The sequence below is a fragment of the Ailuropoda melanoleuca genome, chromosome 4 (assembly GCF_002007445.2).
Source record: "Ailuropoda melanoleuca isolate Jingjing chromosome 4, ASM200744v2, whole genome shotgun sequence".
Classification (NCBI taxonomy): Eukaryota; Metazoa; Chordata; class Mammalia; order Carnivora; family Ursidae; genus Ailuropoda; species Ailuropoda melanoleuca.
In genome coordinates this window covers 13,440,181-13,465,328 of record NC_048221.1, presented here as the reverse complement: position 1 = coordinate 13,465,328, position 25,148 = coordinate 13,440,181, and the positions used below count along the sequence as shown (strand labels likewise).

Sequence of the window (25,148 nt, the reverse complement as noted above, 5' to 3'; positions counted from 1 at the left end):
CTTCTGGAAAGCATTTTAGCAAAACACATCAAGAGCCATAAAAATGTTCAGAGCCTCTGACCCACTACGGAAAGCCGGCGGAAGGAAGCCGTCACCAGCGTGGAAAAACCTGCACGCAACGGTGTCTGTTTATGCTACGGGGAAACTGCAAGTGGCGGCAGCATCCAACAAAGGCGAAATCTCTGAGTAAATCACAGGGCAGTTGCTTGGTGGAATATTACTCAGCCATTAAAAAATGCTCCCTCTGGAAACCCTTGTGACCTAGAGTCCTCTTAATAGTCCGTGATAGTGAAAAACAGCAGCTGGCGCGTCAGCTCCCCGCGGCCATGCGCTAGAGGCCCAGCGAGATGGTCACGGAAGCACCTGCTTTGGAGCGGGGCCTGCACTTCTCCAAGCACCCTTAAGGTCAATGTCCTGAGTCCATCTTTGCGGTCTTGGAGACAAGCTCAGCCGTTGTTAACCAGCCCGAGCAGGGCTAGCTGGTTGCGGGGAAGGTGGGTGTAGCCTGGTCCCTGGAGGCCCCGGCTCCCCCATCTGCCGCCATCTCTGCTACAAGAGTGCCTATCTAAGAGGGGGGGTGTCAGTCTGTTCAGCTGCACCCAAGTAATACAAACTGGGTGCCTTACAAACAGCAGACGTTTACTTCTCACGGTTCTGGAGGCTGGGAAGTTGAAGATCAAGGTGCCAGAAGATTGGGGGTTTGGTGAGAGCCTCCTTCCCAGTTCACAGACTGTCTTCTCACTGTGTTATCACTTGGCAGGGGTGGGGAGAGGGCCTTCTGGAGTCTCTTTTATAGGGACACTGTTTACATTCTTGAGGGCTCCACCCAGATGACCTAATCACCTCCCAAAGGCCCTACCATCATTTTGGGTGTTGAGATTTACCATGAATTTTGGTAAGACAAAAACAATCAGCCCATAACAGGGGAGGCTGGTGATGGGGTCCTGGGAGTATAGTCGGCAGTCCCCCCAGCTTTGGAGCCAACCTGTCTTCTAGCAGCTATAAGACATGTGCATCAGGACCTGATGTTCTGATCCTTTTGCATCCCAAGGCTCGCTGTCCCAGTGTGCAGGGGATTGGGGGAGGGCGGTGATGTCCTCTTTCCCCTTGTGTGTCTCTGTCCCCCACCCTCCATCAAATAGTTCCAGTAACTTCTGCCTCTCCTGGGCTTCCAGCAAGGTGATTCTGTCTCTGTCTTACAGGTGGCCAACGTGAATGCCAAGGATGGCACGTGCACGTTGAAGGACTGTGTGTATAAGGACGTGCAGAAGGACTGGCCTGGATACTCGGAAGGGGACCAGCAGCTACTGAAGCGAATGCTTGTCCGGTAATGCTGCCTCCCACGCCTGGGCGTGTCCCCGAACTCTGGTTATGGGGCAGATGGCATCCTGAGGATGCCGGGATGGTCTTGTGTGGTCCCGAAGGCCATAGGGCCCTTGAGCAGGATGGAAGGATCTGTGGAGACTCTCTGGCAGCCTTTCCCACTACCTGGGATGCCAAGTGCTGAGGCAGCCCACTGTGGCTTCCTGTTGGGGGAAAGGCCAGCCCCTATGGAGTGGAGTGGAGGGTGCGGGTCACGCACCCAAACACCAGAAGGCCCAGACAGAAGGATTCAGTCCATCCAGCTTGTTCCACACTTGCTTTCCCATCAAGCTCCCTTCCAAAACCTGCGCATCACCACGGACTTCAGCTACAGGCTGCCTCCTTCTTAAAAAGAACCTCTTAAGAACTTGAAGCAGAGAGAAACAAAGCAAAACAAAACTCCCAACAGGCGTGATTGAGCAGCATTAATTAAACACATTCCCTCTCAGATTAATTGGGACCTGAGGTCAGGAGTGGCCTTGGTGGCTCAGGGGAGGAGTGGTTAAGTAGGCCCCTGCCTGGCTCAGGCGAGCAATTAATGATTTCCTTCTCAACTGATGCCTGACTTGGGAGCATGGGCTGTGAAGCGCCGTTCAGAGCAGGCTGATACTCTAATTAGTCTTTAAATGGTTTCTCAGGGACTTGAGTTATTTAGGAGGTTGTGGTTTTGGGGTTTTTTTTGAAGTTCAGCTGTTTAAAGCAGTAATTGCATGTAGACTTGGGGCTACTCTAGGTGAACCGGGAGTTTCTCCTCAGCCCTGCAGGGCACTCCTCCCCAAGCCAGCATCTGCTTCCGAGCCAGCCTGGGGTCACCGCTCTGACTGTCTGAAGGTCTTGCGGAGGCTGAGGAGCTGTTCTCAGCAGAAGACCACTTGCGCCCCCTGTCCCCTCTCTGGTGTCTCCTGTTGCCCTGGCTAAACACATCTGGGGTCGGTACTGTCACCTCCTACAGGTGTTTTCATCCATCAAACATTTTTGGGCAAAGAGTCTGGTGTTGAAATGGTCAGATTTACCCACCCAAGTGCTTTGAGGTGACGAGGGACACTGCATGGCTGTTCCTGCCCTCCCTCCCTTCAGAGATAGGTAGCTGCTGTTCTCGGACCCCAAGGGCCTTGGCCACACTGAGCTCTCCAGAAGGGGCATGGCCAAGAGCAAGTAGCCTTATCGCGTGTTTGTGTGTAGGTGGGGTCAGTAGGAATCTCGGCTCTGGAGCTTTGTGTAATTCAGGGCTTGTACTCCTCCCTGCTCCGCTGAGTGAGCGGTCAGGACTCGTGTGAACCCAAGGCACTTGGCTTTCTCCTGGGCACCCCTGGTGTTCCTCTCTCTGTCTGCACGGGCCGGCTTAGGGACCAGCCGTGCCCAAACCGCTTGTTGCCAGCAGCACCTACTGTCCTGGGAAGCTTGAACCGGCTGGTTTGCAAAGGTCAGGGTCAGCATCCTCAATGCCCGCAGCCCCACTGACGGTCACCCCAGCCACCCGTCTGAGCAGTCTTTTTTCTTCAGTTTAGGTTGTTCCCTCCCTGAAGAAAACCCCATTTACAGTTCTTCTTGAAGCCTCTCAGCAAGAAGGAAAAATAGGGCCTTGGGGTATTTCTGCTGGTGGGGACCAATATTACCCCAGAAGCTGGGTCACCTCCTTTTCCTACAGCTTGTTCAAAATTCATACCTGAGTTAAGCATGCTGATGCTTCCAGGGTCGGCCTGGGCCCCTGAGGCTCTGCTCTACATGGATACCCACTCTGGCATCTTTTTTTTTTTTTTTTAAGATTTTATTTATTTATTTATGTGTCAGAGAGAGTACAACCAGAGGCAGAAGCAGGCTCCCTGCTGAACAAGGAGCTCAGTGCAGGACTTGGTCCCAGGACCCTGGGGTCATGACCTGGGCCAAAAGCAGACGCTTAACCAACTGAGCCACCCAGGCGCCCCTTCCAGCATCATTTTGATTCTTCCTCTGTGTTTCTATTCCCCGTGCATGTAGCTGCTGGGGCCCTTCCTGTCCAGGTGTTCCAGTGCACAATGAGGCCTTGGCAACCATGCCCAGCCCTGCAGGCACTCCCTTCAACCCCACTGCCATCTGCACTTGTCCTGGCCTCGCTTCCCCGGGGGCAGGTGTCTGCACCATGCGCTGAGCCACGGTCACCAGCCCATCACACGTGCTTTCCGTGGACTTGCTAACCTGCTTAGCTGCGCTGTTGCTTTCTCTGCTCTGCGTCCTCCTTGTCCTTCACTCCAACCCCAAGCTTCCCCCAGTGGTCCCATGGCCTTTTGTCACTCTCAGCAGATCAGAGGTCCTGTGGGTTCCCGCAGGAGCCGCTCCCGTCTCGCTCACTCTCCTGCAAGCTCTCCTGTTCCTGGGTCTGTGGTTCTGCCCTGGTGTCCAAGGCATGCAGCTCCTGAGGAAAGGGCTTTGGGAGATCCCTTTGCCATAGCGCGCTCAAATTGGATTGACAGTTGGCTGGGTCTGGACCTTCAGATCCCAAGGACTTTTGCCTCTATGTTGAAGGCCTGGCCCCCAGGGGTTGCTGGGTCCCCACCCAGCCTCATGCATGTCTGTGGTCACAGGGTGACCTGGCAGGTGCTGGGGGGGCGAGCGCCTCTGCCCTCACAGCCAGAAAACTCACCCCATCCTTCTTCCAACCCTGCCTATGCTCTTGAAAAGGCTTCCTGTGCCCTTTGGGTCTCCAGTCCCCATGCTGCACTCCACGTGCCTGCCCCCGTGACTTCCTTACCTTGTAACTGGAAGCTTGTGCCTCTTCCTTCCCTTCAGCTATTCCTCCCATCCCCCCATGCCTCTCCCCTCTGGCAGCCACCAGTTTGTCCTCTGAACTCGAGTCTGTTTCTTTCTTTTTTTTTTTTTAAAGATTTTATTTATTTATTTGACAGAGATAGAGACAGCCAACGAGAGAGGGAACACAAGCAGGGGGGAGTGGGAGAGGAAGAAGCAGGCTCATAGCGGAGGAGCCTGATGTGGGGCTCGATCCCAGAACGCTGGGATCACGCCCTGAGCTGAAGGCAGATGCTTACCCGCTGTGCCACCCAGGCGCCCCTCGAGTCTGTTTCTGTTTGTTTCTTTGTTCATTTTATTTTTTAGATTCCACACGTAAGTGAAATAATGTGGTATTTGTTGGACTTGTTGCACTTAGCATCATGCCCTCTAGGTCCATCCACATTGTTGCAAATGGCAAGATCTCATTCTTTTTTATGATTGCATAATATTCCTTTGTTTTTATATACCACATCTTTCTATCCATCCGTCCATCAGTGGATGCTTGGGCTGCTTCCCCATCTTGGCTGCAGACACTTAACCGCTGTGCCACCCAGGTGCCCCTGTTTTTAACTTTTTGAGGAACATCCATCCTGTTTTCCACAGCGACTGCAACCGGTTTACATTCCCACCAGCAAGGTGTGAGGGTTCCTTTTCTCCCCATCCTTGCTGGCGCTTAGTTGTTGTGTTTTTGGGTTTTTTTTTTTTTTTGAAGATTTTATTTATTTATTTGAAAGAGTGAGAGAATGAGCACAAACAGGAGAAACAGCAGAGGGAGAGGGAGAAGCAGGCTCCCTATTGAGCAGGGAGCCCGACACGGGGCTCAGTCCCAGGACCCTGGGATCATGACCTGAGCTGAAAACAGATGCTTAACCAACTGAGCCACCCAGCCAGTTAAGTCTTGTCTTTTTGATACTGGAGATTCTGACCTGTGCGAGGTGCCAGCTCACGGTTTTGATCTGCGTTTTCCTGATGATGGGTGGTGTTGAGCGCCTTCTCCTATGTCTGCCGGCCGTCTGCGTGTCTGTGGGAAAATGTCTGTTCAGGTCCTCTGCCCTTTTTAAAATCAGATTATTTGTGCTTTCTGGTGTTGAGTTGTGTAAGTGCTTTATATATTTTTGGTATTAATCCCCTAGTGGATATATAATTTACAAATATCCTCTCCTGTTCTGCCTGTTGTCCTTTTGTTTTGTTGAGGAACATTTATTTTGATGTAGTCCCAGTTGTTTATTTGTGCCTTGTCTCCCTTGCCTTAGGAGACAGATCCATGAATATGTTGCTAAGGTTGATGGACAAGAGATGACTGTGTTTTCTTTTAGGAATTTTTTTTTTTTAAGATTTTATTTATTTATTCGATAGAGATAGAGACAGCCAGCGAGAGAGGGAACACAAGCAGGGAGAGTGGGAGAGGAAGAAGCAGGCTCATAGCAGAGGAGCCTGATGTGGGGCTCGATCCCATAATGCTGGGATCACGCCCTGAGCCGAAGGCAGATGCTTAACCACTGTGCCACCCAGGCGCCCCTCTTTTAGGAATTTTATGGTCTCAGGTCTCACATGGAGGTCTTGAATCCATTTTGAGTTTATTTTTGTGTATGGTGTAATCACGTGGTCCAGTTTCATTCTTTTGCGTGTAGCTGTCCACTTTCCCCAGCACCATTTATTGAAGAAACTGTCTTTTCCTCGTTGTATATTCTGCCTCCTTTGTCATGGATTAATTGACCATATAAGCGCGAGTTTATTTCTGGGCTCTCTATTCCGTTCTATTGATCTGTGTGTCTATTTTTTGTGTCAGTACCGTACTGTGTTGACTATTATAGTTTTCTAGTGTATCTTGAAATCTGGGATTGTGATGCCTCCAACCTTGTTGTTCTTTCTCACAATTCTGTGGTGTTAATTACATTCGCAGTGTTGTACAACTGCTGTCTCTGCTAGTTCCAGAACGTGTACCCAAAACGGAACCCCATGTTAGCAGATACTCCCATCCCCAGGCGCCTCCCAGCCCCTGGCAACTACTAATCCTTCTGTCTCTATGGATTTGCCTGTTCTGGACGTTTCATATCAATGGGATCTTACAACATGTGGCCTTTTGTATCTAGATTCTCGCACTCAGCATACGGTTTTGAAGGTTCACTTCGGCTGTAGCGCGTGTCAGAGCCGCGTTCCTGCCTGTGGCTCGGTGCGCTGCCGTGTGCGGACGGCCACCACGTCCGTCCGTCACTCATCTGCTGCTGGACCCTTGCGTCGTTTTGGCCTTTTGGCGACTAGACAGTGCTCCTGAGAACAGTCGTGTACAAGGGTTTGTATGGACGTAGATTCTCAGTTCTCTCCAGTATAGGGGGAGGGGTGGAGTTGAGGTTTTTGAAAAACTGCCAGACTTTTTTCCACTGTAGCTCCGCCATTTTATATTCCCACCAGTACTTTCTCACCAGTACTTGTTATGTTCTTGTTCTGTGTTATTCTGGCTCTCTTGGTGGGTGTGAGGTGATATCTCATTGTGGTTTTGATTTGTGTTTTCCTGACGACTAATCATATTGAGAACTTTTTCATGTGCTTATTAGCCATTTGTGTATCTTCTTTGGAGATACATCTATTCAAGTCCTTTGTCTTTCTGTGGATAAGTGTTTCTCTTGTGGATTTGAAGTTTTCATCTGCTTATAGAATCCCTCTTCCCTTTCAAATGTGTTCTCTTGTCTCTCTCTTTTGGACTCTGACGTTTGTTACCTGGAAGCCTCGGTGCAGCCCTTCCAGGCTTTCCTGAGTGGTTCCGTTTCCTCAGGAGAGCTGCTGAGATTTCTCTGAACGCCCACGGGCCCCGCTGTTTCCTCGTCTCCTGAGGCCACATGTCTGTCTGTCCTGTTGTCCAGGGGTGGCTTGAGCAGCCTCCTGGCTTCCTAGAGAAGGCTAGGCTCCTTCACTCCTGGACACACTGTGAGCTCCTTCCCCACAGCCCCAGAGCCCCAGAGCAGAGCAGGGACAGCCGTGCAGGAGCCCCTTCTCTGAGGTCTCTGAGACTCTGAGCCTAGGCCCGTGGGGTTTTACGGCCTGGGGCCCGTTTTCTTAGATTCTGTAGGATAGTCACTGCTTGTGCTTTCAGCGTCAGATCGTGCTGCTCTCTTTTCCCTTACTCTGTCATGCCTTTTTAGTGGGGACTGGAAAGAGAGCAGATGTAGATGCCTGTGGTTGCTTCTATGTGGCTGGACGGCAGACTTGAGGTGCCTGTCTTGGCCGCGTTGGACCGTGTTGCCCCGGTGAGTGCTTGCACGTTGCAGGCACTTTTCCTGGGGCTCTCCTTACCTCTGGGGCGACCACGGAGGGAACAGCAGCAGCGGTCTGTCACGTGGCCGTCAGTCAAGGAGGTCTGCTTGGCCCATCACTGGTTAAGAGCAGTGAGTGCAGACGCGGTCCCCATAGCCCCAGACCCCGGCAGGGCACCGCGCAGGACACCGGGCTGGCTGCAGGGCTCCCATGAGACTCGCATCTCTGGGAATATGAGAGGGGATCAGAGAGGGGCCTCAAGCCATGGTCACTAGTGGGGCCTCCATTTGCCCTTTGAGTGTCAGGGTGTCTCCTCCCTCGTCCCCGGCTGTATCATCATGCTCAGGTATTTAGGCCGGTGGCTGCCCCTGTCATCCTCGAGAAGGTATTGTCATGTTGGCTCCCAAGAAGGTGGGTCTTGAATCCCGGAGGCCTTCCTGTCACGTGAGGGCATCTCAGTCCCCTTCAGCATTTTCTAAAGTTTCTGCAGTAAGCATTATTAGGATGAAGGATTTTTTTAAAATAATTTTTATTTATTTATTTGACACAGAGAGAGAGAGTTCAAGCAGGCAGAGTAGCAGCGAGAGGGAGAAGCAGGTTCCCCGCCGAGCAAGGCACCTGATGCGGGGCTCGAACCCAGGACCCTGGGATCATGACCTGAGCCAAAGGCAGTTTGCTTAACCAACTGAGCCACCCAGGCACCCCAGAATGATTATTTTTAAAAGGAGGGGCCTGTGCCCCGGTGTACCCGGCTCCCACAGGGACACAGCACAAAGCTTGTATACCCCGTCAGTTTTACTTGGGTCTCTGGGTGTCTACATGAGTGGGTGGTCCACTGACCTTTCTCTGTGCACACAGGACGCCAAGGGGGCAGTCCTCGGGCTGTGGATGAACCTGGGGTGGGCTGTGTTCGGGCAGCTCTGTGTGTGCCACGCCCTGAGAGGTACCCAGTGTACTTGACCTTGTTCTGGTTCATCGGGACAGTGGGGCCCAGCGCAAATCTCTGGGTGCAGGTGGGACAGTGTGGTGTCGGTGGGAATGCGGGGGGCATGGGCACACCCTGCACGTTGTGCAGCCTTACCTCTACCCTGGCTCTCCTTCGTAGGAAGCTCTGCCAGCCACAGAGCGCAGTTGGCCTCCCTGGAGACTCTGCTGCCTCCAGTCCTCCCAGGGAACACGGAAGCTCAGCCTCACCCCCTCAGGTAGGAGCGGTGGGTGAGGATGTGACAACGCGCAGAGGCCATGGCAGTGGCGAGGGAGGAGCGGCAGGATAAGGGCCAGTGGGCCAGGCCTGACCTCAGTGTTTGGGCAGCCCATGGGGCCCTTGGCTCAGAGCTGGGTGTTTTCTTCAGTGAGTGAGCAACTGCCTGGCTGTCCCCAGATTCCTGGGTCCTTGGTGCAGTTCCCTCGAATACTTGTGGGTGCTGTGTCCAAGGGGGGGCAGCCTCCCGGATTGCCCCAAGCCCCATGCTCTGTGTGCAGCACGCGTCATAGGTGTGCTTGCCTCCCAGGGCTGTGTGAAGATTCTGTAAAATCGAGTGTGCCGGCTGCAGGCACAGAGACCTGTGAGTGGTGGCCACTGCCGATTTAGTCAGTAGTCAGGATGGGCACTCAGGTATCCCCAGCTTCACGCTCTGGCTCATGAGTCCCTCGTCCCATGTCCCTTATTTACCCCCCTTCTCTCCTTTGCCCTGGAGGCTCCCAGCCCATGTCCAAGGCCCTGAATCCTCCTTGTGGAGAGGTCAGGTCTGTGCCTGCCCTGGCTCTGGGCCAAAGTAGAGGGCTGACAGCCTCCTTACTCTGTTTCCCCCCAATGGTGGGCCTGCCACCTACCATCTTACTCTCTAGCCATTTCCTAGGGTCTGGGCGATCTGTGGTCTGGCCTTGCCTCACATGCCTCAGCCTTCTCCCTTGTGAAGTGGGGGTGTGGCCTGCACCATGTCACAGGAAGTCCCTTGGGGATCCAAGTAGTCCTGGGTCTGGTGGGGGGTGGGGGGGAGTCCCAGCCGGTAGGGCTGCCATGTGTCCTTCAGACTTGGTTCTGTCACCATCCCCATCACCTAGGGACGATACTGAACGCTGCGATGTTGCAGACCAGTCCCTGGAGGTGGCCCTTCTTGAGTGCTCAGCTGGCCAGTTCTGCGGATGCTGTCCTTCCTTGGCTCTGTCCTCAGGGAGGGCTGAGCCTAAGTTAGCGAGGGCCTGGCTCTTTTCTGGGTGCCCCCTTGTGGCCAGAGTGGGCCTTGCAGGCAGGCACTGGATTTCCTAGGGCCTCATGAGCTCAAGGCCTGTTGCTCCCCAGCCACTTCTCAGGAGACACCAGTGGCTCCAGACACAGTCTCCCTTTTAAAATTGTTTCCTTCCCATTGCAGAAACGATCACAGCCTCCTGATTTCATCGACCCCCTGGTCAGCAAGAAAACCAGGATATCACATTTTACCCAGAGAGCTCAGCCTGCCATCAATGGGAAGCTGAGTGCACCCCATGGCCGTGAGGCCTTGCTGCCCACTCCGGGCCCACTAGCTGGCACAGACGCCCACCTGCCCCCGCGGTTGGAGCCCCCGCGGTTGGAGCCCCCGCGGTTGGAGCCGCCGAGGTTGGAACCCCCAAGGGCCCACGACCCTCTGGCTGACGTCAGCAATGACCTGGGCCACAGTGGCCGGGACTGCGAGCACGGGGAAGTGGCCACCCCGGCCCCGACTACATGCCTCAGCTTGCCCCTGCTGACGGACTGTGCCCAGCCCAGCAGGCCCCATGGTGGCTCATCACGCAGCAAATCCAAGAAGAAGTCCAAGAAGCACAAAGACAAGGAGAGAGCCGCTGAGGACAGACACCGGGCCCGATTGCCAGACCACATGCCCAGCCCCCTAGGAGCCCCACCAGACGCCCCGGGTACGTACCAGGAGGCAGGCCTGGGATGGGCAACGCTCCAGCCCACTCCCACCATTGCTCAGAGGGGCTCTACCACCCCATGAGCTCCCATACTGGCATGCCGTACACATTCAGCTTCTTTGCACCCTGTGTTTTTTTTTTTTTTTTTTTTTAAGATTTTATTTATTTGAAAGAGAGAGAATGAGTGATAGAAGAGAGAGCAGGGGGAGGGGGAGAAGCAGACTCCCCTGCTGAGCAGGGAGCCTGATGCAGGGCTTGATCCCAGGACCTGGGGATCGTGACCTGAACCAAAGGCAGACGTTTAACCAACTGAGCCACCCAGGCATCTCTGCACCCTGTCTGGTGGTGGTGTTTTTTAAGATGTTTTATTTATTTATGAGAGAGACAGAGACAGAGAGCACGAGCAGGGGGAGAGGCAGAGAGAGAGGGAGAAGCAGACTCCCTGTTGAGCTGGGATCCCCATGTAGGGCTCGATCCCAGGAACTGGAGATCATGACCTGTGCTGAAGGCAGAGGCTTAACAATCCGAGCCACCCAGGTGCCCCTGCACCCTGTGTTCTTACACAAGGTTGTCTGTGAATGCTTCAGTGGTCTCGGCCCTGGAGCCTTCTGCGGTCCTGCTGTGTTGTCAGGCCAGTGCTGGGAGCACAGAACCTCCGAGCTGGGGCCCGTGGGAGGGGACAGTGCACCCGGAGAGGAATTAGTTCCAGGCTCAGCTCTGTTGTAGGGAGGTCACAGACACTGAAAGGGAGCAGGGTGGGGCTGGGGTTCAAGGAAGGCAGGAGAGTACAGGGCCTGGCTGGAGAGGGGCAGCGCCTGGACTGCCGCAGGCCTCTGGTAGCCTGCTGACTAGTGAACATTCCAGCCCGTGGAGACTGGGTTTGGGAAGCTGTCCACAGAACAGCAGGCAGTAGGAGTCAGAAGGAGGTCACAGAGCAGGTGAGAAAGCCAGACGTTCAGAGATCTGGGATCATAGCAGCAGGATGAGAGGGGTGTGAGGCTGGCGGGGCTGTGTGCTGCTGAGCCAGGGAAACTTTGTGAGGCCCAGAGATACTGGGGCGGTGTGTGGACAGGTCAGACTTGGGGTGGGAGTAGGGGGTCTTCACCCCCAGCGCCTGGGCCACCTGGAGTTCATAGCCCGGGGAGCCTGAGCTGGGCACCCTGTGTGGCTGCTGACCTCATCAGCACGGTGGCCGCCAAGACGCCGATGCGTCTGTGTAACTCGCTGCTGCTTTCCGCTTATTTCCGAGGAAGGATCCAAGCAGGAGGCATTCCTGGGGCAAGGGTAGAGCTGCTTTCGCCTTAAGGCTTTTTAATGAGTTGTTCAGCTGCTCTCCAGAAAGGCCTTTGCCAGCCCCTCCTCTGGCCGGAGGGCAGGTGTTGGCAGCTGCTGGGTGGAGGCAAGGTTCCCTGGAGAACCTGCCTGGAGAGACAAACCCTGAGTAGGCCCAGCCAGGCAGCACGTCCTGTCCCAAATGGTGAAAGCAAGGCCGAGGGAAGGAGGACACATGGCGCTCACGCGGCTTCAGATCCTGCCCAGGGCACGTTGGCCTGGTAGCTTGTCCCCAGGTTAAGTGGGGAAAGCGAGATTTGGACTCAGGCAAACCAGGGAGTAGGTGGCCCAAGGGAAAAGATAAGGACAACTAAGGCACTAAATACTGCTTTATCCATCTTAATCTGCGTCTGGCCGGCGCCTCAAATGTAACAGTAATGGCTGAGCACGGAGGCCTCCCGTCCTGCTCCCAGGCTCCTTCGGGGACAGAGTGCTCTGCCTGAGCAGGCAGCCGCTCCAGTAGGAGCCGCCCACCTCCCTCTAACAATGGCATTGTTCTTTGTGCACCGTGCCCCTCCCTCAGACATGCTGGAGAAGGTTCCAGGTCAGCACGTGAGGAAGCTTCCTTGCTTTCGTGTCTCTTGTGGGAGGGACGGCAACGATTTAACCCACTCCTCTGTGTGGCACCAGCCGGCCCTGCCCCCGCGATCACCTCTGCCCCAGACAGCAGCAGCCCCCGCCTGGCCGGCAGGTGCTGTCCTTAGCCGGCCCTGCGCTGGCACCCCCTTGCACTCATAGCCCCAACTCATGCCCCTCAGGGTACCTGTCCCCCTGTGCCCTCTGGCCATCCTCGTGCCTGCTCCCCACTCTTGCTCGTCCGTGGACCCCTCCTGTTGCCTCCGCGTGCCTTCCTGGGCAGGCTGGTGTGCAGGGGGTGGGGGAGCCTTCTCACCGTGGGGCCCAGACCCGGGGGAGGAACAGGAGAAGCTAGTGGAAGGGGCAGATGAGAGGCAGCAGTGGGGAGGGTTCCCTTTAGGCCCAGGCCCCATGGTGGGAACCAGCTCAGCCGGGGCTGAGCAATGGCCCAAGCACAGCGAGGGCTGCAGTAGGAGCAGGGCCTCTGAGGTTTGCCTCAGGCCAGAGCTCGAGGGTGTCTTAGGTGCCAGGAAAATCTGTCCCTGAGCCTTGGTTTCCCTATTTGTTCCCTCACCTGGTAAAGATCTCAGAAGGGCTAAATGAGGCCATGTTGACTGGGCCCACAAATGGCAGAACACTCTGGAAGGCATACCTCATACAAAGCATGTGTGGTGGCGGCATGGACTAAGCCGTCACATGTGTGGTCATTGGGCTGCAGCCCCGAGAGGTGGGAGACATGTGCTCCGTCCGTTGGTGGGAGTCCCAGGTGCTTTCCTGTCCGAGGGACACACAGTGCATACTGAGGACACGCTGCATGGTGACAAAATCTCTTCTGTGCTGGGAAATAGGCTAGATCGTAGTTTTGGTCAACTGCCCCCAAGTGCCGTGGACAGTCCCGTGTCCTCCGGTTCCACTTAGTGGGTGGCCTGGGGCGCGGGCAGGAGCCAGGGCTTCCCCAGGTGGCCTTCTGTCTCCGCCGTCCCGCCAGGCCAGATGTGGGCAGGGGGGGTTGCTGATTCCCAGAGTAATGACCTTTTACGTGCAGTCCGCAGAGGCAGCAGGGTCTCTGGGTGGTCAGGCTCTGGCCAGGTTGCCCAACCGCTGGCCCTGTGACGAACTTGGCCTTGCAGCTGCTGGCTGAACACGTGCACGCGGCACCCCCTGGGCTCTCTGCACGTCCTCCCTTGAGGTCCCCGGAGGTGGTCCCTGCCCGGCCCTCACTCCCTCTGCCCATCCTGACTCCCCTTCTGCTATCCCTCTGTGCCTTCAGACAACAGACCTTTTGTTCTTTCTTTGTAGGTTTGAACGGGACCTGCAGCAGTTCAAGCGTCCCCACGTCGACCTCAGAGACACCCGACTACTTGCTGTGAGTACTTCCCTTGCTGACCTCGGTCCTCTCCCCGCACTCTCCCCTGCACTGCATGGATGGGGTGGGTGGGGATTCTCCGCCACACAACCTTCCTGCTGGAGCCAGGAAGTCATCTGAGACCTTGGGGCCAGGGTGGGGCCTGCCGGGCAGTCCTGGGGACTCCAGCCTCTCCCCTGCAGCGCCCTGAGCCCTGCCGGCCCCTCTTTACATCTCCTCAGAAAATACGCCACCATTTCCTCCTCGGAGCAGCGCCAGAGCTACAAAAACGACTTTAACGCGGAGTATAGCGAGTACCGGGACCTGCACGCGCGCATTGAGCAGATCACACGGCGTTTCACGCAGCTGGACGCCCAGCTCCGGCAGCTGTCGCAGGGCTCCGAGGAATATGAGGTGGAGCCCCGCCCACAGCCTTTCTCCCTCCCCTCTGCCCCCGCACCGCGGTGGGGCCCTAGTGTTCCCTGTCCCACCCCACGCTGTGCGCTTTCCTCCCGTGCTCTGCACCCGACCTGCGTGAGACGGGCCCTTTCTCATTGCTGCAGCCAAACCCAAGGCTTCCAGCCCCACCTGTGGCCCCAGAGTCTGGCGGCTGCCCCTCCCAGGTGAGGAGGTCTGCCAGTGTTTCTTCCTGGCAGGCTGCTGTCCCTGGCTGCTGGTGTGGCCGTCCCTGGGGCTCTGCCATGGGAGTCCACAGGCTCTCGGGCCCAGCTTGGCCTTCTGTACAGTGGGGACACTGGAAACTGACCCCACAGGTGGGAGATGACCCGTTGGGGCAGGAGTCATGTTCAGAGCCACTGAAACAGCCAGGCCCCATAGAGTTGGGTCACATGGGTCCCTCTGCAAGAGTGCCTGGGGTCCTTCCTGCAGCTCACAGCCCATCTGTGCTGTCAGAGCCACAGGGATGGGGCTGGAGAGTCCCTGTGGCCCCCTCACCCTCTGATCAAAGGCACGTGGTCTCCCCAAGCCGGCCCATGTTGGGAGCTCACTGCTGGGGGTGGGGGGAGCTCCACCCTTGGTCACCAGCCTCCCCTCATACCACCTTTCAGAGCTAATCTGATTAATTGGGGTGTTGGGGTCTATCTCCTCTTGGGGGGGCCACTTCGGTTTCCAGAAGAAACAGCCCATAATCAGAGAAGCGATGAGGGTTCTGAGGGTCTGGGACAGAGGAATCCCGCGGTCTTACTCTTCTCCCTCCTGCAGCCCCCGCATGAGCTTTCCCCAATATCCCCCTGTATCCCCAGGTGTGGGGAGGGGGTTCTGCGCTTGACCTTGAACAGTGGACAGGCCAGCTGGGTGTGAGGGAAGGAGGCCGCCCAGTGTGCTCTTTGCCCTCTCCCTCCCACTGTTGCTGAGGCTGGGCCCCTGCCCCTCACTCCCCTGGCCTGGCATCCTCCCCCACCTACCCTTGCTCATCCGCCCCCCCCCCTTTACTTTGGTCAGCTTCTCTCAGGCCTCGCTGAGGCTATTGTCTCAAGGCTGGCGATGACTCTGCAGGTCACAGGTTATCAGGGGAGAAGGGATCACTCAGTGGGGGTCTCTGCAGGCAAAGGCATGTTCGCTTTCTCTTTTGTTTTTCCTCCAGACTACTCGGGGGCAGATCTTGCAAGAATATCGAAAAATCAAAAAGGTAAGTCTCCACCCCTTGGGGGGGGGTGGGGGGGGTCACACGAAGTTGTCTCCTGAAGGTGAGCTGCCCTAGAGAAGGGCCTTGGCAGGGCTGGGGTCTCAGGTCCTCAAAGCAGCTCCTGCCTCCCCCCACCCCCTTACAGCGAGAAGCTCAGCCCATCCCTCCCTTGGCAGCAAAGCACCCTTGGGGACTCCCACTCTCCGTGACTGCAGCCCCCAGGCTCTTGCCAGCTCCCTCCAAGGTCAAGGGAGGAGCTCAAGTTCCCCACCCCCAGCTGTGCCACTAGAAGGAATGTCTCCTGGGGCTCTATCAGTTCTCGCTCCCGAAGGCCACTAGCTGTGGGTTCACCACGTGTGTGCCCCTGCACGCCAGGGCATTTCTGTGCCAGCCAGGCCCCCGCCCAGGAAGGAGGCTTCATGACAATCCGGGCTCTGGCCTAAGGTAGAGCAAGGGTCCTTGTCATTGTGCGATGGGCACTGGCCTCCAGGCAGGGGGAGTGGGAGCCCAAGGTGGCCCATAGGCTGGCACGCACCCCACGAGGCAGCGCTTGTCCCCGCCGTGCTCTGGGACGCCGGGCGGGCTGGAGGACACGGCTCAGGCCTGCGCTCTCTTACAGACCAACACCAACTACAGCCAGGAGAAGCACCGTTGCGAGTACCTGCACAGCAAGCTGGCCCACATCAAGAGGCTCATTGCCGAATACGACCAGCGGCAGCTGCAGGCCTGGCCCTAGCCTGAGGCCGTGGGGCAGGAGGTCCTGCTTGGCTCGCTAGGGGCTAGGCCAGCTCCCCTTGCCGGGCTGACCCTTCTGGATGGCGGGGGGCGGGGAGCTGGGGCGGGGGCGGGAGGGGGAGCCAGAACGGAAAAAGAGATTTATTTAAAAAAATAAACACGAGGAAGACCACATTCATCTGAGCCAGCAACGCCGGCTTTCAGGGGAGCCCCGCAGACCTGGTGCCCGCAGCTCACAGATTCAGGTGGGGGGCCGGCGTCTCATCCCACTCCCCCGGCCCCCCCACGTCTGAGGAGCCCCCACCCGGGATGGGCTCTTCAGGAAGCCCACCTCCTCTCTGGCCCGTAGCCCGAGGGGCTTCAGCGCCCCCTCACGGAAAGACTCCAAGGCCAGCCTGCCTGCCTTTTCTAGTTTTCTACAGAGACAGCCACTTTTAGCTACTGCNTTGCCGTCAGTTGTTCCTGAGGGCTGAGGAGAGAACCGAGGAGGGGGCGCGGGTGGGGGGTGGGGGGGTGCAGCCGGCTCGCCCCCCGGGCTGGGGTCTGGCTGTGCTCCTGCCACTGGCCCTCCCTTCGGTCCCCAGCCTCTCCCCGCCCAGGCAAGGACCGGGTCTCTCCGAAGGGGGTGAAGGCCCGCCCAGGTCTATTTAGAGAACTCCAGCTGGCCGCTGGAGCAGCAGCTGCCGAGCTGCAAGCAGAGCAGCTCTCAGCCCACCAGACCTGCCCTGCTATTTCAGGCCCTCAGCTGTAGGGGGTCACTGGGGGTTTTCTGTGCTACGAGCTCACACTGCAACAACAGTGTCAGATTTTATTTTATTTTCGATTTCCCCCTTTGCTGCTGCTTTTCTTTTCACGCCGAGACCGTGTGGTCTCCATGCGGTTGACCTCACTCCATCCCTCAGTTTGCTTGTGGGTCTTGGGGTCATCTTAGCAGAGCCGCCGCAGGGTTTGCACTCAGGGAGGGGCTGGGGGTCGATGGGGTCAGGGGACCCCCCCGAGAGCGAGCTCAGAAAACGTGCCCTCTCCGCCCATTCTGGGGCAGGGGATCCATGGACACCATAATTGCTGCTTAGTAGCTGTGCCTAGTCTGGTGTCCCCCAAAGTGTCGGGGGACCACGCGCACGCATGCGTGTGTGTGTGCGCATGTGCACGCGTGTATGTGTGTATGTGTGTGTGAGGGGCCCCGCCGGGGTGCAGTGGGGCCTGAGGCGTGTGTTCACATTCAGGGCCCCATTCAGCGAAGCCACCCAGGATTGGGGAAGGCGGAGGGAGTGGCTGCAACCTGGAGCCTGGGGCTCGCCAGCCGGGGGAGGTGGGGGGGGGCTGCTGCCGCCAACACTAGTGAGGCAGGGAGAGCAGAAATGCTCAGTAGACATGTCTATTTTTCTAAGCCACGGGGATGTCTCCTAATGGCTTCCCAAAGAGCAGGCACCTGCAGTCCACCCCCCCCACAGGCTCCTTCCTTGGGACCCCTGGGATGCCCGGAGCACCGAGGGAGCTGATCCTTCATGTTTCAATAGCTGTTGTTTTGTTTTTTCATTTGGGATGGAGTGGGGGGAGGGCCGAGCGGACCCCAGGGATCCCCGAGTTCTGCAGACAGCCGAGTCCTGTGCGCAGACTACTCGGCTGGACATGCAGACTCGGCTGAAGGATTGTTTAAGGAGGCCACGGTCTGAGGGCTGACCCGGCCCTCCGCCCTGGGAACCAGTTCAAGGGACTCTAAGTTGAATTTCCTTTTTGTTGTTGGCTTTTTGTTTTTTGTTGTTGTTTTTCTCCTTTTAAGGAATTATGAAGCTAAGAAAAGTTTTGTGCTTTGGGGGTTGATGGACAAAAGTTCTAGCTGATTAAATATGGTCTAACTTATTGATACTATGTTCCCCCCCCCTTTAATATTGTACTGTGGAGAAAAACTATTTTGAGCCATGGAGTTGGTGTTTACAAGAACTTTTCACTTTTGCCAAAATGTTACGATTGAAATGTTACGCATCTGCGTCTTCAGTTTCCTAATATTTTCTTAAAAGATCTAGTGTCCTTTTTGTACACTAAACAGGTGAATGCTGATTTTTTCAACCTACAATAAATTTCACTGAACCGAACCTAGCAGCCCCAAGTGCCTGGGAGCGTTTTTGTGTGTCACAGCCGGGGCCTCTTAGCCCCCTTGTGGGGGTGGGCCGGGGTCAGGAGGGTACCAAGCCCTGGAGCACCATGGTGATGAGCAGGTGTGTGGCCGGGGCGGGGGTGCAGGGAGGCCGGCAGGTGGAGGCTGACTGGCCAAGGCGATGGGCACGCGAGGCATGAGGTCAGACCGCCTGGTCGTAGGTAAGAAAGGATGAAGCCTCGGGATACGGGGGCAGTGGGGAGACACAGTGGGTATATGAGCAGGGCTGTGTCCCCCGGTGTCGACAGGGTAGACCAGGTCCAGCCGGGGCCTTCCGAAGTGCCACAGCCCCCAGGAGTAGTAGGGACACATGGGGCCAGGGGAGTGCCCTTCCCTGGGGAAATGAGCTGTGGCTGGGGAAAACAGCAGTGATGGCACTGTTCTGTTGTTTCTTCCCGCCAGGCTGGCTCGCTGGGGCTGCCCCTGTGCCCATGATGGGGATGGGGATGCCGAGGCCCAGTGGAATCCCCCAGGCCCAGGATGCCGGCAGGGATGGCTGTCCTTGTCCCATGCTCCAGGTGAGGAGAGGAAGGCAGGGGTCAAGGGTCCTCCTCTTGAAGGACAGGGTGTGGGTGGGTGTTTATTTTAGAAAGGAAAAACAGACAAAGAATAAGCCTGGGATGAAAGGGGTCCAGGGGTCAGGGGCTCTGGGCCTTAGCCTCCTGGACAGCCCCGCTGGCCCCAGCCTTGGCCTGAGTTCTAAGGTGGCCCGGGAATCCAAGGGGCGCAGGAGGCAAGGTCCGGCGGGCCCTGTGGGACAGAGCGTACCCTGCTCCCTGGGCAGCCTGGCCATACCGTGCTTTTAGGGGCTAACATCTCTGTCCCGACAGTCCAGGGTCCAGGGCCAATGTCTGCTTCCTTGAACCCCGTCATGCCTCAGCTTTGCCCTGCCCACGTGCTCCCGTAGGCCCTTCTCCGACTCCCGACTCCCCTGCAGCCCCTCCCGCTGCCCAGAGGCACCGTGGCCATCAGGCCCTGAGTGCACCTTAGCTGCAGGGGGTCCCATCAGGATCCTTCCTGAGCCAGGGATGCCACAAATCCAGCCCCCCAGGGGCCCCAGAAAGGTCTTCCCGACCTCGCAACCTGTAGCGTGGCTGAGGAGCTTGGGGCCGCCCACTCACCCCTGCCTGCCACTTGCTGGCCAAGTTTCCCATCTCACCAGCACTCTGATCCCACAGCCCCTCCTGTGTGCCGGGCTCCGCTTGGGCACTGGCACTTAGTGACGGAGACAGCCCTGCCCCTGCCCTCAGGAGCCTGCGTTATAGTGGGGACAGGGATCCCCAGTTGCTCCAAGGCAGCACAGTCTCCCCCCTCCCCTCACCCAGGCAGTCCCTGCGATCACTGTCCAGTGCCTGACGGACTGCTCTGCCCTTTCCCTCCTCCTGGCACCTCCCACAGGCTGCCCAGTGCACACTAGGGCTCCCCAGGCCTGGGCGTCGGCACGTTCCCGGGTCACCTGGCATTTGGCGGCGCACGCTCTCTCCAGTCCTCTGGCACCAACTGTATTTCCGTTCTTGGGGCTGGCATCAGACCCCACAGGTTAAGGGCTCAGTCCCACGAGTCCCCCACTCCAGACACCTGCTCCAAGTCTCTGGCCGCCCATACTCTGAGCAACTGGATATAAACCAGGGCTTCCCACGGCTCCCTCCTAGGTTTGCTAGAACGACTCACAGAGCTCAGGAAAACACTGCCAACAGCCACATGGAGGGAGATGCTGAAGGCAGGGTGTGGAGAACGGCACTGGGTGCCCATGCCCTTCTTCAGGTGTGCCCCCTCCACACACCATGTGTCTGCCCAGCCTGTGCAGTTTCGGGGTTTTTATGGAGGTTCCGTTAGCAGGTATGATGAAATCACCAGCCTTTGGCGACTGAACTCCATCTCCAACCAGAAACCAGGGACAAACCCTAGTATTTATTACACAGTATTCCCTGTCCCCAGCCTCGAGGGTCTGCCCTGGTCCCCAAACTGCTCCCCCCGCCCACCGGCCCCCTTTTCATCTGCCGGTGAACCCTCTCCCCCAGGTTTTTGCCCGGGCAGTTCTTCATCTCCCCTGATAACAGATGGCTTCATGTCTCAAGACCCTTCCAGCAACCACCTCCTCCCGGCAACCTGCCCGGCCAGACCCTACTTCTGAGTTGGCTCGGGCTAGGGGTGCCCCAGTCTCCTTCCGGCTCCCCCACACTGGAGTCCCTTGAGGGCAAAGCCTGGAACCGGAGCCTTGGAGCCCCCAACCTCCAAGGCCAGGCCCTGACCATGTTTCCTGCGAGCGTTCCCAACTATCCACCTTTTGGGTCAGCTCCAGTGGTGGAAACTTTCCAGCCGGAGGAGGCCGCTTGTTTTGGAAAGTTCCTGGGGGAGCCGCCCCCGTCCGCCCGCCGGGTTCCCACGCTCCCTTATCACTGGGTGCTAGGGGGGCGCAGTGCTGTGCCTGCCTAGCTCCTCCCCAGCTGACCTCCTTGGCCCTGCCCCCTCCCTTCCCCCCACTCCCCACCGAACACTAGCCCCCTTCAGCCAGGCCCTGCCAAGCCCTCCTGCTACAGGTAGGGAAATCGAGGCCTCGCAGGGCCGCCTACACACTCCGTGCGAGCCCTGTTGGGCGTGCCTGGTGGGGTAGTCCCGCTCACGAAGGGGGAGCAGAGGCGGCCGCGGCTGGAGGAGGGCCTGGCTGTGGAGTCTGAGCCCCGGCTCAGTCTTTGGCTCCAGTTTGCGCTGCAGTTATCTCGGACCCAGGTGCCCAGCTCCACCTCCTGCCTGGTGGCTGGGCCTGGCGCTCTCTTGCAGCCTTAATGCCCTCTTTTGTAAAATGAGGAAAAGTAGCCGCGCGCCGTAACCGGCTGCGGTGAAAGTAGAATCCACGCGCCCGGTGCGCGGGCGGGGGGTCCGTGGTCCACGTGGATGTCCGGCCGCGCCCGGTGGGGCGGGAACCCAAGGGCAGCGATGGCTCGGGCCTACGGGGCCTTGAACCCGAGTCCTCCCAGTCCTCCCCGTCCGAGGCCCGCGCGCCCCTCCTCCCTGGCGCGGGTGGGGTGAGGGGCGGGGCGGGGGCGGGGCCGCGGCTCTTTTCTCTGGAGTTCGCGCGCCCCGAGCCCTCACCGTCCGCCAGTGTCCGAGTTGACTCCGCGCCGGTGAGTGCGGCCCCGGGGCGTGGTGCGGGCTCCCTGGGGACCGCGGTCGGCTCGGTCCGCCGGCTCTCGTGTCCCCGCTGACCTCCTGTCCACCCCGCGCCCCTAGCTCTCCGCGATGGAGGCCACAGCCGATTTCGTGGTCGAGAGCCCCGACGTGGTCTACGGCCCCGACGCCATCGAGGCTCAGTACGAGTACCGGACAACGTGCGTCAGCCGCGAGGGCAGTGTCCTCAAGGTAGGCAAGGGACCCGGGTGGGGGAGGGTGGGAATGGGGGAACCAGGGAGCCGGGAGGGGACGGGAATTACCCAACGTCGAAGACTCTGTCCCTGTAGTGAGGGAGGAAGGGCCTGTGGCCCCAGGCTCATTGCACCGCCCGCCCCCAGGTATACCCCACGTCCACGCGCTTCACCTTTCGGACCGCCCGGCAGGTGCCCCGGCTTGGGGTCATGCTCGTCGGCTGGGGCGGGAACAACGGCTCCACGCTCACCGCTGCCGTGCTGGCCAACCGACTGCGCCTGTCCTGGCCCACGCGCACCGGCCGCAAGGTGGGGGGTCGGGTGGGGCTCGGCCGGAGTCCCTGCTGGAGGGGGAAGGGCCTTTAGGGGGCGGAGCTCTACGAAGGAGGAGACCCTCCCAGGACGGAGCCTAAGGGGCCGGCGGGCTCCCGGGGGTGGGGGGAACCTCCAAAGGGGGGAGCGGCTTCTGCCCTGGCTTGGAGCGCTGAGCGGAGGCGCCCAGAAGGAAGGCGGAGCTTGAGGGTGCCGGGCGGGGCCCTGGCCGGCTAGTGGCTCTCGCCACGCCCCACCTCACTCCGCCCCGCCTGCCGCCCCCCAGGAGGCCAACTACTACGGCTCGCTGACGCAGGCGGGCACCGTTAGCCTGGGCTTGGACGCCGAGGGCCAGGAGGTGTTCGTGCCTTTCAGCGCACTGCTGCCCATGGTGGCACCCGACGACCTCGTGTTCGACGGTGGGCGGGGCCCTAGGCAGGGGGCTGGGGCGGTGGCGGGGCCTGGAGGGGCCCACGTTCCGGGTTGGGCTGAGCTTGGGGGTGCCCCCTACCCCAGGCTGGGACATATCTTCGCTGAACCTGGCTGAGGCGATGCGGCGCGCGCAGGTACTGGATTGGGGGCTGCAGGAGCAACTGTGGCCGCACTTGGAAGCCCTGCGCCCGCGGCCCTCTGTCTACATCCCCGAATTCATCGCAGCTAACCAGAGTGCGCGCGCTGACAACCTCATACTGGGCACGCGCGCACAGCAGGTGCGGCCCTGTCCCGAGTCCTGTATCCCTTGCCACTTGTTGCTCTTGCCTTTTGCCCCTGAGTTATCACCCACCACCCCTTCCACCCCCCGCCCCCCACGTTATTGGCCTTTTGTCTCCTCGTTCCCATCCTGAGCTTCCAGACCTCACTTTGCACTTGGGGAACCGAGTAGCCCAGACCTCCCCAGGTCGAGGGGCCTGTACAACCTTCTTCCCTCCCTGCCCAGCTGGAGCAGATCCGTAGGGACATCCGTGACTTCCGGTCCAGTGCTGGGCTAGACAAAGTCATCGTGCTGTGGACAGCGAACACGGAGCGCTTCTGCGAAGTGGTCCCAGGCCTCAATGACACCGCCGAGAACCTGCTGCGTACCATCCAGGTACGTGCATCCAGGGTTGGAGAGAGGGGTCAGGACAACCCCTCAAGGACCCCTCCGTGCTGATTGCCCGCCTACGTCCACAGCTGGGCCTGGAGGTGTCGCCCTCCACTCTCTTCGCTGTGGCCAGCATCTTGGAGGGCTGCGCCTTCCTCAATGGGTCCCCGCAGAACACCCTGGTGCCTGGGGCGCTCGAGCTGGCCCGGCAGCGACGCGTCTTCGTGGGTGGAGACGACTTCAAGTCAGGCCAGACCAAGGTCAAGTCCGTGCTCGTGGACTTCCTTATTGGCTCTGGCCTCAAGGTGCGTGGGCCTGGGGGGTGCACAGCTCAGGAGGGGGGGCCTGGATCCCAAGCACCAGACTTGTGCGCCGCGGGGCTTGTGCGTCGTGGGGCCTGCAGCTGCCGCGGGACCCCTTGTTCCCGCAGACCATGTCTATCGTGAGCTACAACCACCTGGGCAACAATGACGGGCAGAACCTGTCGGCGCCGCCACAGTTCCGCTCCAAGGAGGTGTCCAAGAGCAGCGTGGTGGACGACCTGGTGCAGGGCAACCCCGTGCTCTACGCGCCCGGCGAGGAGCCCGACCACTGCGTGCGTGGGCCAGGGGCCGCTCGGCGGGGGGNGGGGGGGGCAGGGGCTGGCAGAGGAGGGCGGGGACCCCGTGACCTCGTGCCGCCCCCCAGGTGGTCATCAAGTACGTGCCATACGTGGGGGACAGCAAGCGGGCGCTGGACGAGTACACATCGGAGCTGATGCTGGGCGGCACCAACACGCTGGTGCTGCACAACACGTGCGAGGTGCGGGGCCGCCGGGCGGGACTGGGGCTGCCCGCCGGCCCGCCCGCCTTCTGACCCGCCGGCCCCGCAGGACTCCCTCCTGGCCGCGCCCATCATGCTGGACCTGGTGCTGCTGACCGAGCTGTGCCAGCGCGTGAGCTTCTGCACGGACGCCGACCCCGAGCCGCAGGGCTTCCACTCGGTGCTGTCGCTGCTCAGCTTCCTCTTCAAGGCGCCGCTGGTGCCGCCGGGCAGCCCGGTGGTCAATGCGCTCTTCCGCCAGCGCAGCTGCATCGAGAATATCCTCAGGTGTGCCCCGGCTTTGGGGTCCCCGTCCGAGGCCCTCACGTCCACTGGCCCGCTCGGCACCGGGACTCTAGGGATTGGAGGCTGTGGGGTCCCCAGCCTCGGGGTCTGGCCCCACTCAGCCCCAACCTTTCCCCCAGGGCCTGTGTGGGGCTCCCGCCACAGAACCACATGCTTCTGGAGCACAAGATGGAGCGTCCCGGCCTCAAGCGAGTGGGGCCTGTGGTCACCACCTGCCCTGTGCCTTGCAAGAAAGGACCGGCGCCAACTGCCCCCAACGGCTGTACGGGTGATGCCAACCGGCACTCGCAGGCCGAGGCACCCCAGATGCCCACCACTTAAGGCCATGGCCATCCTTCTCCCCCAAAACTCTTGCCCCCGCTGCCCCTCAGGACCCAACCCTTCCAAGACCCCTGAAGACAATAAAGCCAGTGCCACTATCAGCCACAGCATCACCTGTGGGTTCTCAGCGCCTGCGACCTAACCCTAACCCCCCCCCCAACTCCAGCCCCATCTCCTGTTTTTCACGTGGTAGACTCCTACCTACCCTTGAGAAACTGATGCCCCAGCTCTTGAAACTTCTAGGACCCTAGAAACCTCTGCCTAACCCCATGATGGGGGGACGTGGCCACAAGCCACAGCGAAGAAATCTGAGACCAGATACCAAAAACCAAAACCAAGTTACATTTATTGATGGGGCCCACCCCTGCTGTCCAGGGGAAAGGAGGTCCCCAAGAACAAGGAGCCCCCTGGGACAAAATAGAAATGGCGGGAAGGGCCTATACAGGAAAGAACGTCTCTGAGGTCCTTGCGTTTTGTTTTGTTTTTTGTTTTTTTTTATAAAATGAGAGTCCTTCGTGCGGGGCCTCCCAGCTGTCCAATCCTTGAACTGGATGGAGTACAGTCGCCCGAGGTGTGACCTCAGACCCTCACCCAGCGACTGCCCGAGCCCCTGGACCTTGGTCCCAGGCAGGGGCACTGGGCAGAAGCCGAGGCCGACAGTGGGCAAGGGGCTGCTGCCCCATCACACGCTCATGGTCATCCCGGGCGAGTACTGCGGAGAGACGAGGGGGTGGCGCGCGGGGGCGGGCTCAGCTCCGGCCTATACTGGGACCCGCCCCCCGGGGAGAATGGGGGACGGGGCGGAGGGAGGGGAGGAGACAGGTGGCGATGCGTGGGGAGACCGCCCTGGGGTGCAGGTCCCAGGGTGGGGTTGGGATAGGGGGCGGGCCGGTGAGATTAGG

At 59.0% G+C, this 25,148-nt stretch overlaps 3 protein-coding genes across 6 annotated transcripts in view; 2 read left to right on the top strand and 1 right to left on the bottom strand.

Moving 5' to 3' along the window:
* The window catches only part of ELL (elongation factor for RNA polymerase II), a 66,529-nt gene extending 50,179 nt beyond the window's left edge, over positions 1-16,350 (top strand). For both annotated transcript variants that reach the window (XM_034658087.1, XM_034658085.1), the window contains exons 6-12: positions 1,203-1,327; positions 8,486-8,582; positions 9,753-10,272; positions 13,480-13,546; positions 13,768-13,939; positions 15,129-15,173; positions 15,790-16,350. In XM_034658087.1, coding sequence (XP_034513978.1) covers positions 1,203-1,327; positions 8,486-8,582; positions 9,753-10,272; positions 13,480-13,546; positions 13,768-13,939; positions 15,129-15,173; positions 15,790-15,906 — 1,143 coding nt within the window. In that variant the 3' untranslated portion in view covers positions 15,907-16,350. The remainder of the gene's footprint in view (positions 1-1,202; positions 1,328-8,485; positions 8,583-9,752; positions 10,273-13,479; positions 13,547-13,767; positions 13,940-15,128; positions 15,174-15,789) is intronic.
* Positions 16,351-16,358: 8 nt separating this feature from the next.
* On the top strand, positions 16,359-24,764 carry ISYNA1 (inositol-3-phosphate synthase 1). Of its 3 annotated transcripts, XM_034658084.1 has the most exons (12): positions 16,359-18,581; positions 19,716-19,902; positions 21,295-21,423; positions 21,573-21,734; positions 22,024-22,156; positions 22,254-22,447; positions 22,675-22,824; positions 22,908-23,123; positions 23,249-23,413; positions 23,506-23,619; positions 23,690-23,907; positions 24,045-24,764. In XM_034658084.1, the coding sequence occupies exons 3-12, from the start codon at positions 21,304-21,306 to the stop codon at positions 24,244-24,246; spliced, it is 1,674 nt and encodes a 557-aa protein (XP_034513975.1). In that variant the 5' UTR covers positions 16,359-18,581; positions 19,716-19,902; positions 21,295-21,303; the 3' UTR covers positions 24,247-24,764. The 3 variants fall into 3 exon arrangements, with proteins under 3 accessions (XP_034513975.1, XP_034513973.1, XP_034513974.1); XM_034658082.1 differs by lacking the exon at positions 19,716-19,902; XM_034658083.1 differs by lacking the exons at positions 16,359-18,581; positions 19,716-19,902 and adding an exon at positions 21,102-21,188.
* A 69-nt stretch (positions 24,765-24,833) lies between these two features.
* Positions 24,834-25,148, bottom strand: part of SSBP4 (single stranded DNA binding protein 4) — a 16,791-nt gene continuing 16,476 nt past the window's right edge. The window contains exon 17 of the mRNA XM_034657198.1: positions 24,834-24,958. Within this exon, the coding sequence (XP_034513089.1) occupies positions 24,834-24,958 (125 nt within the window). The remainder of the gene's footprint in view (positions 24,959-25,148) is intronic.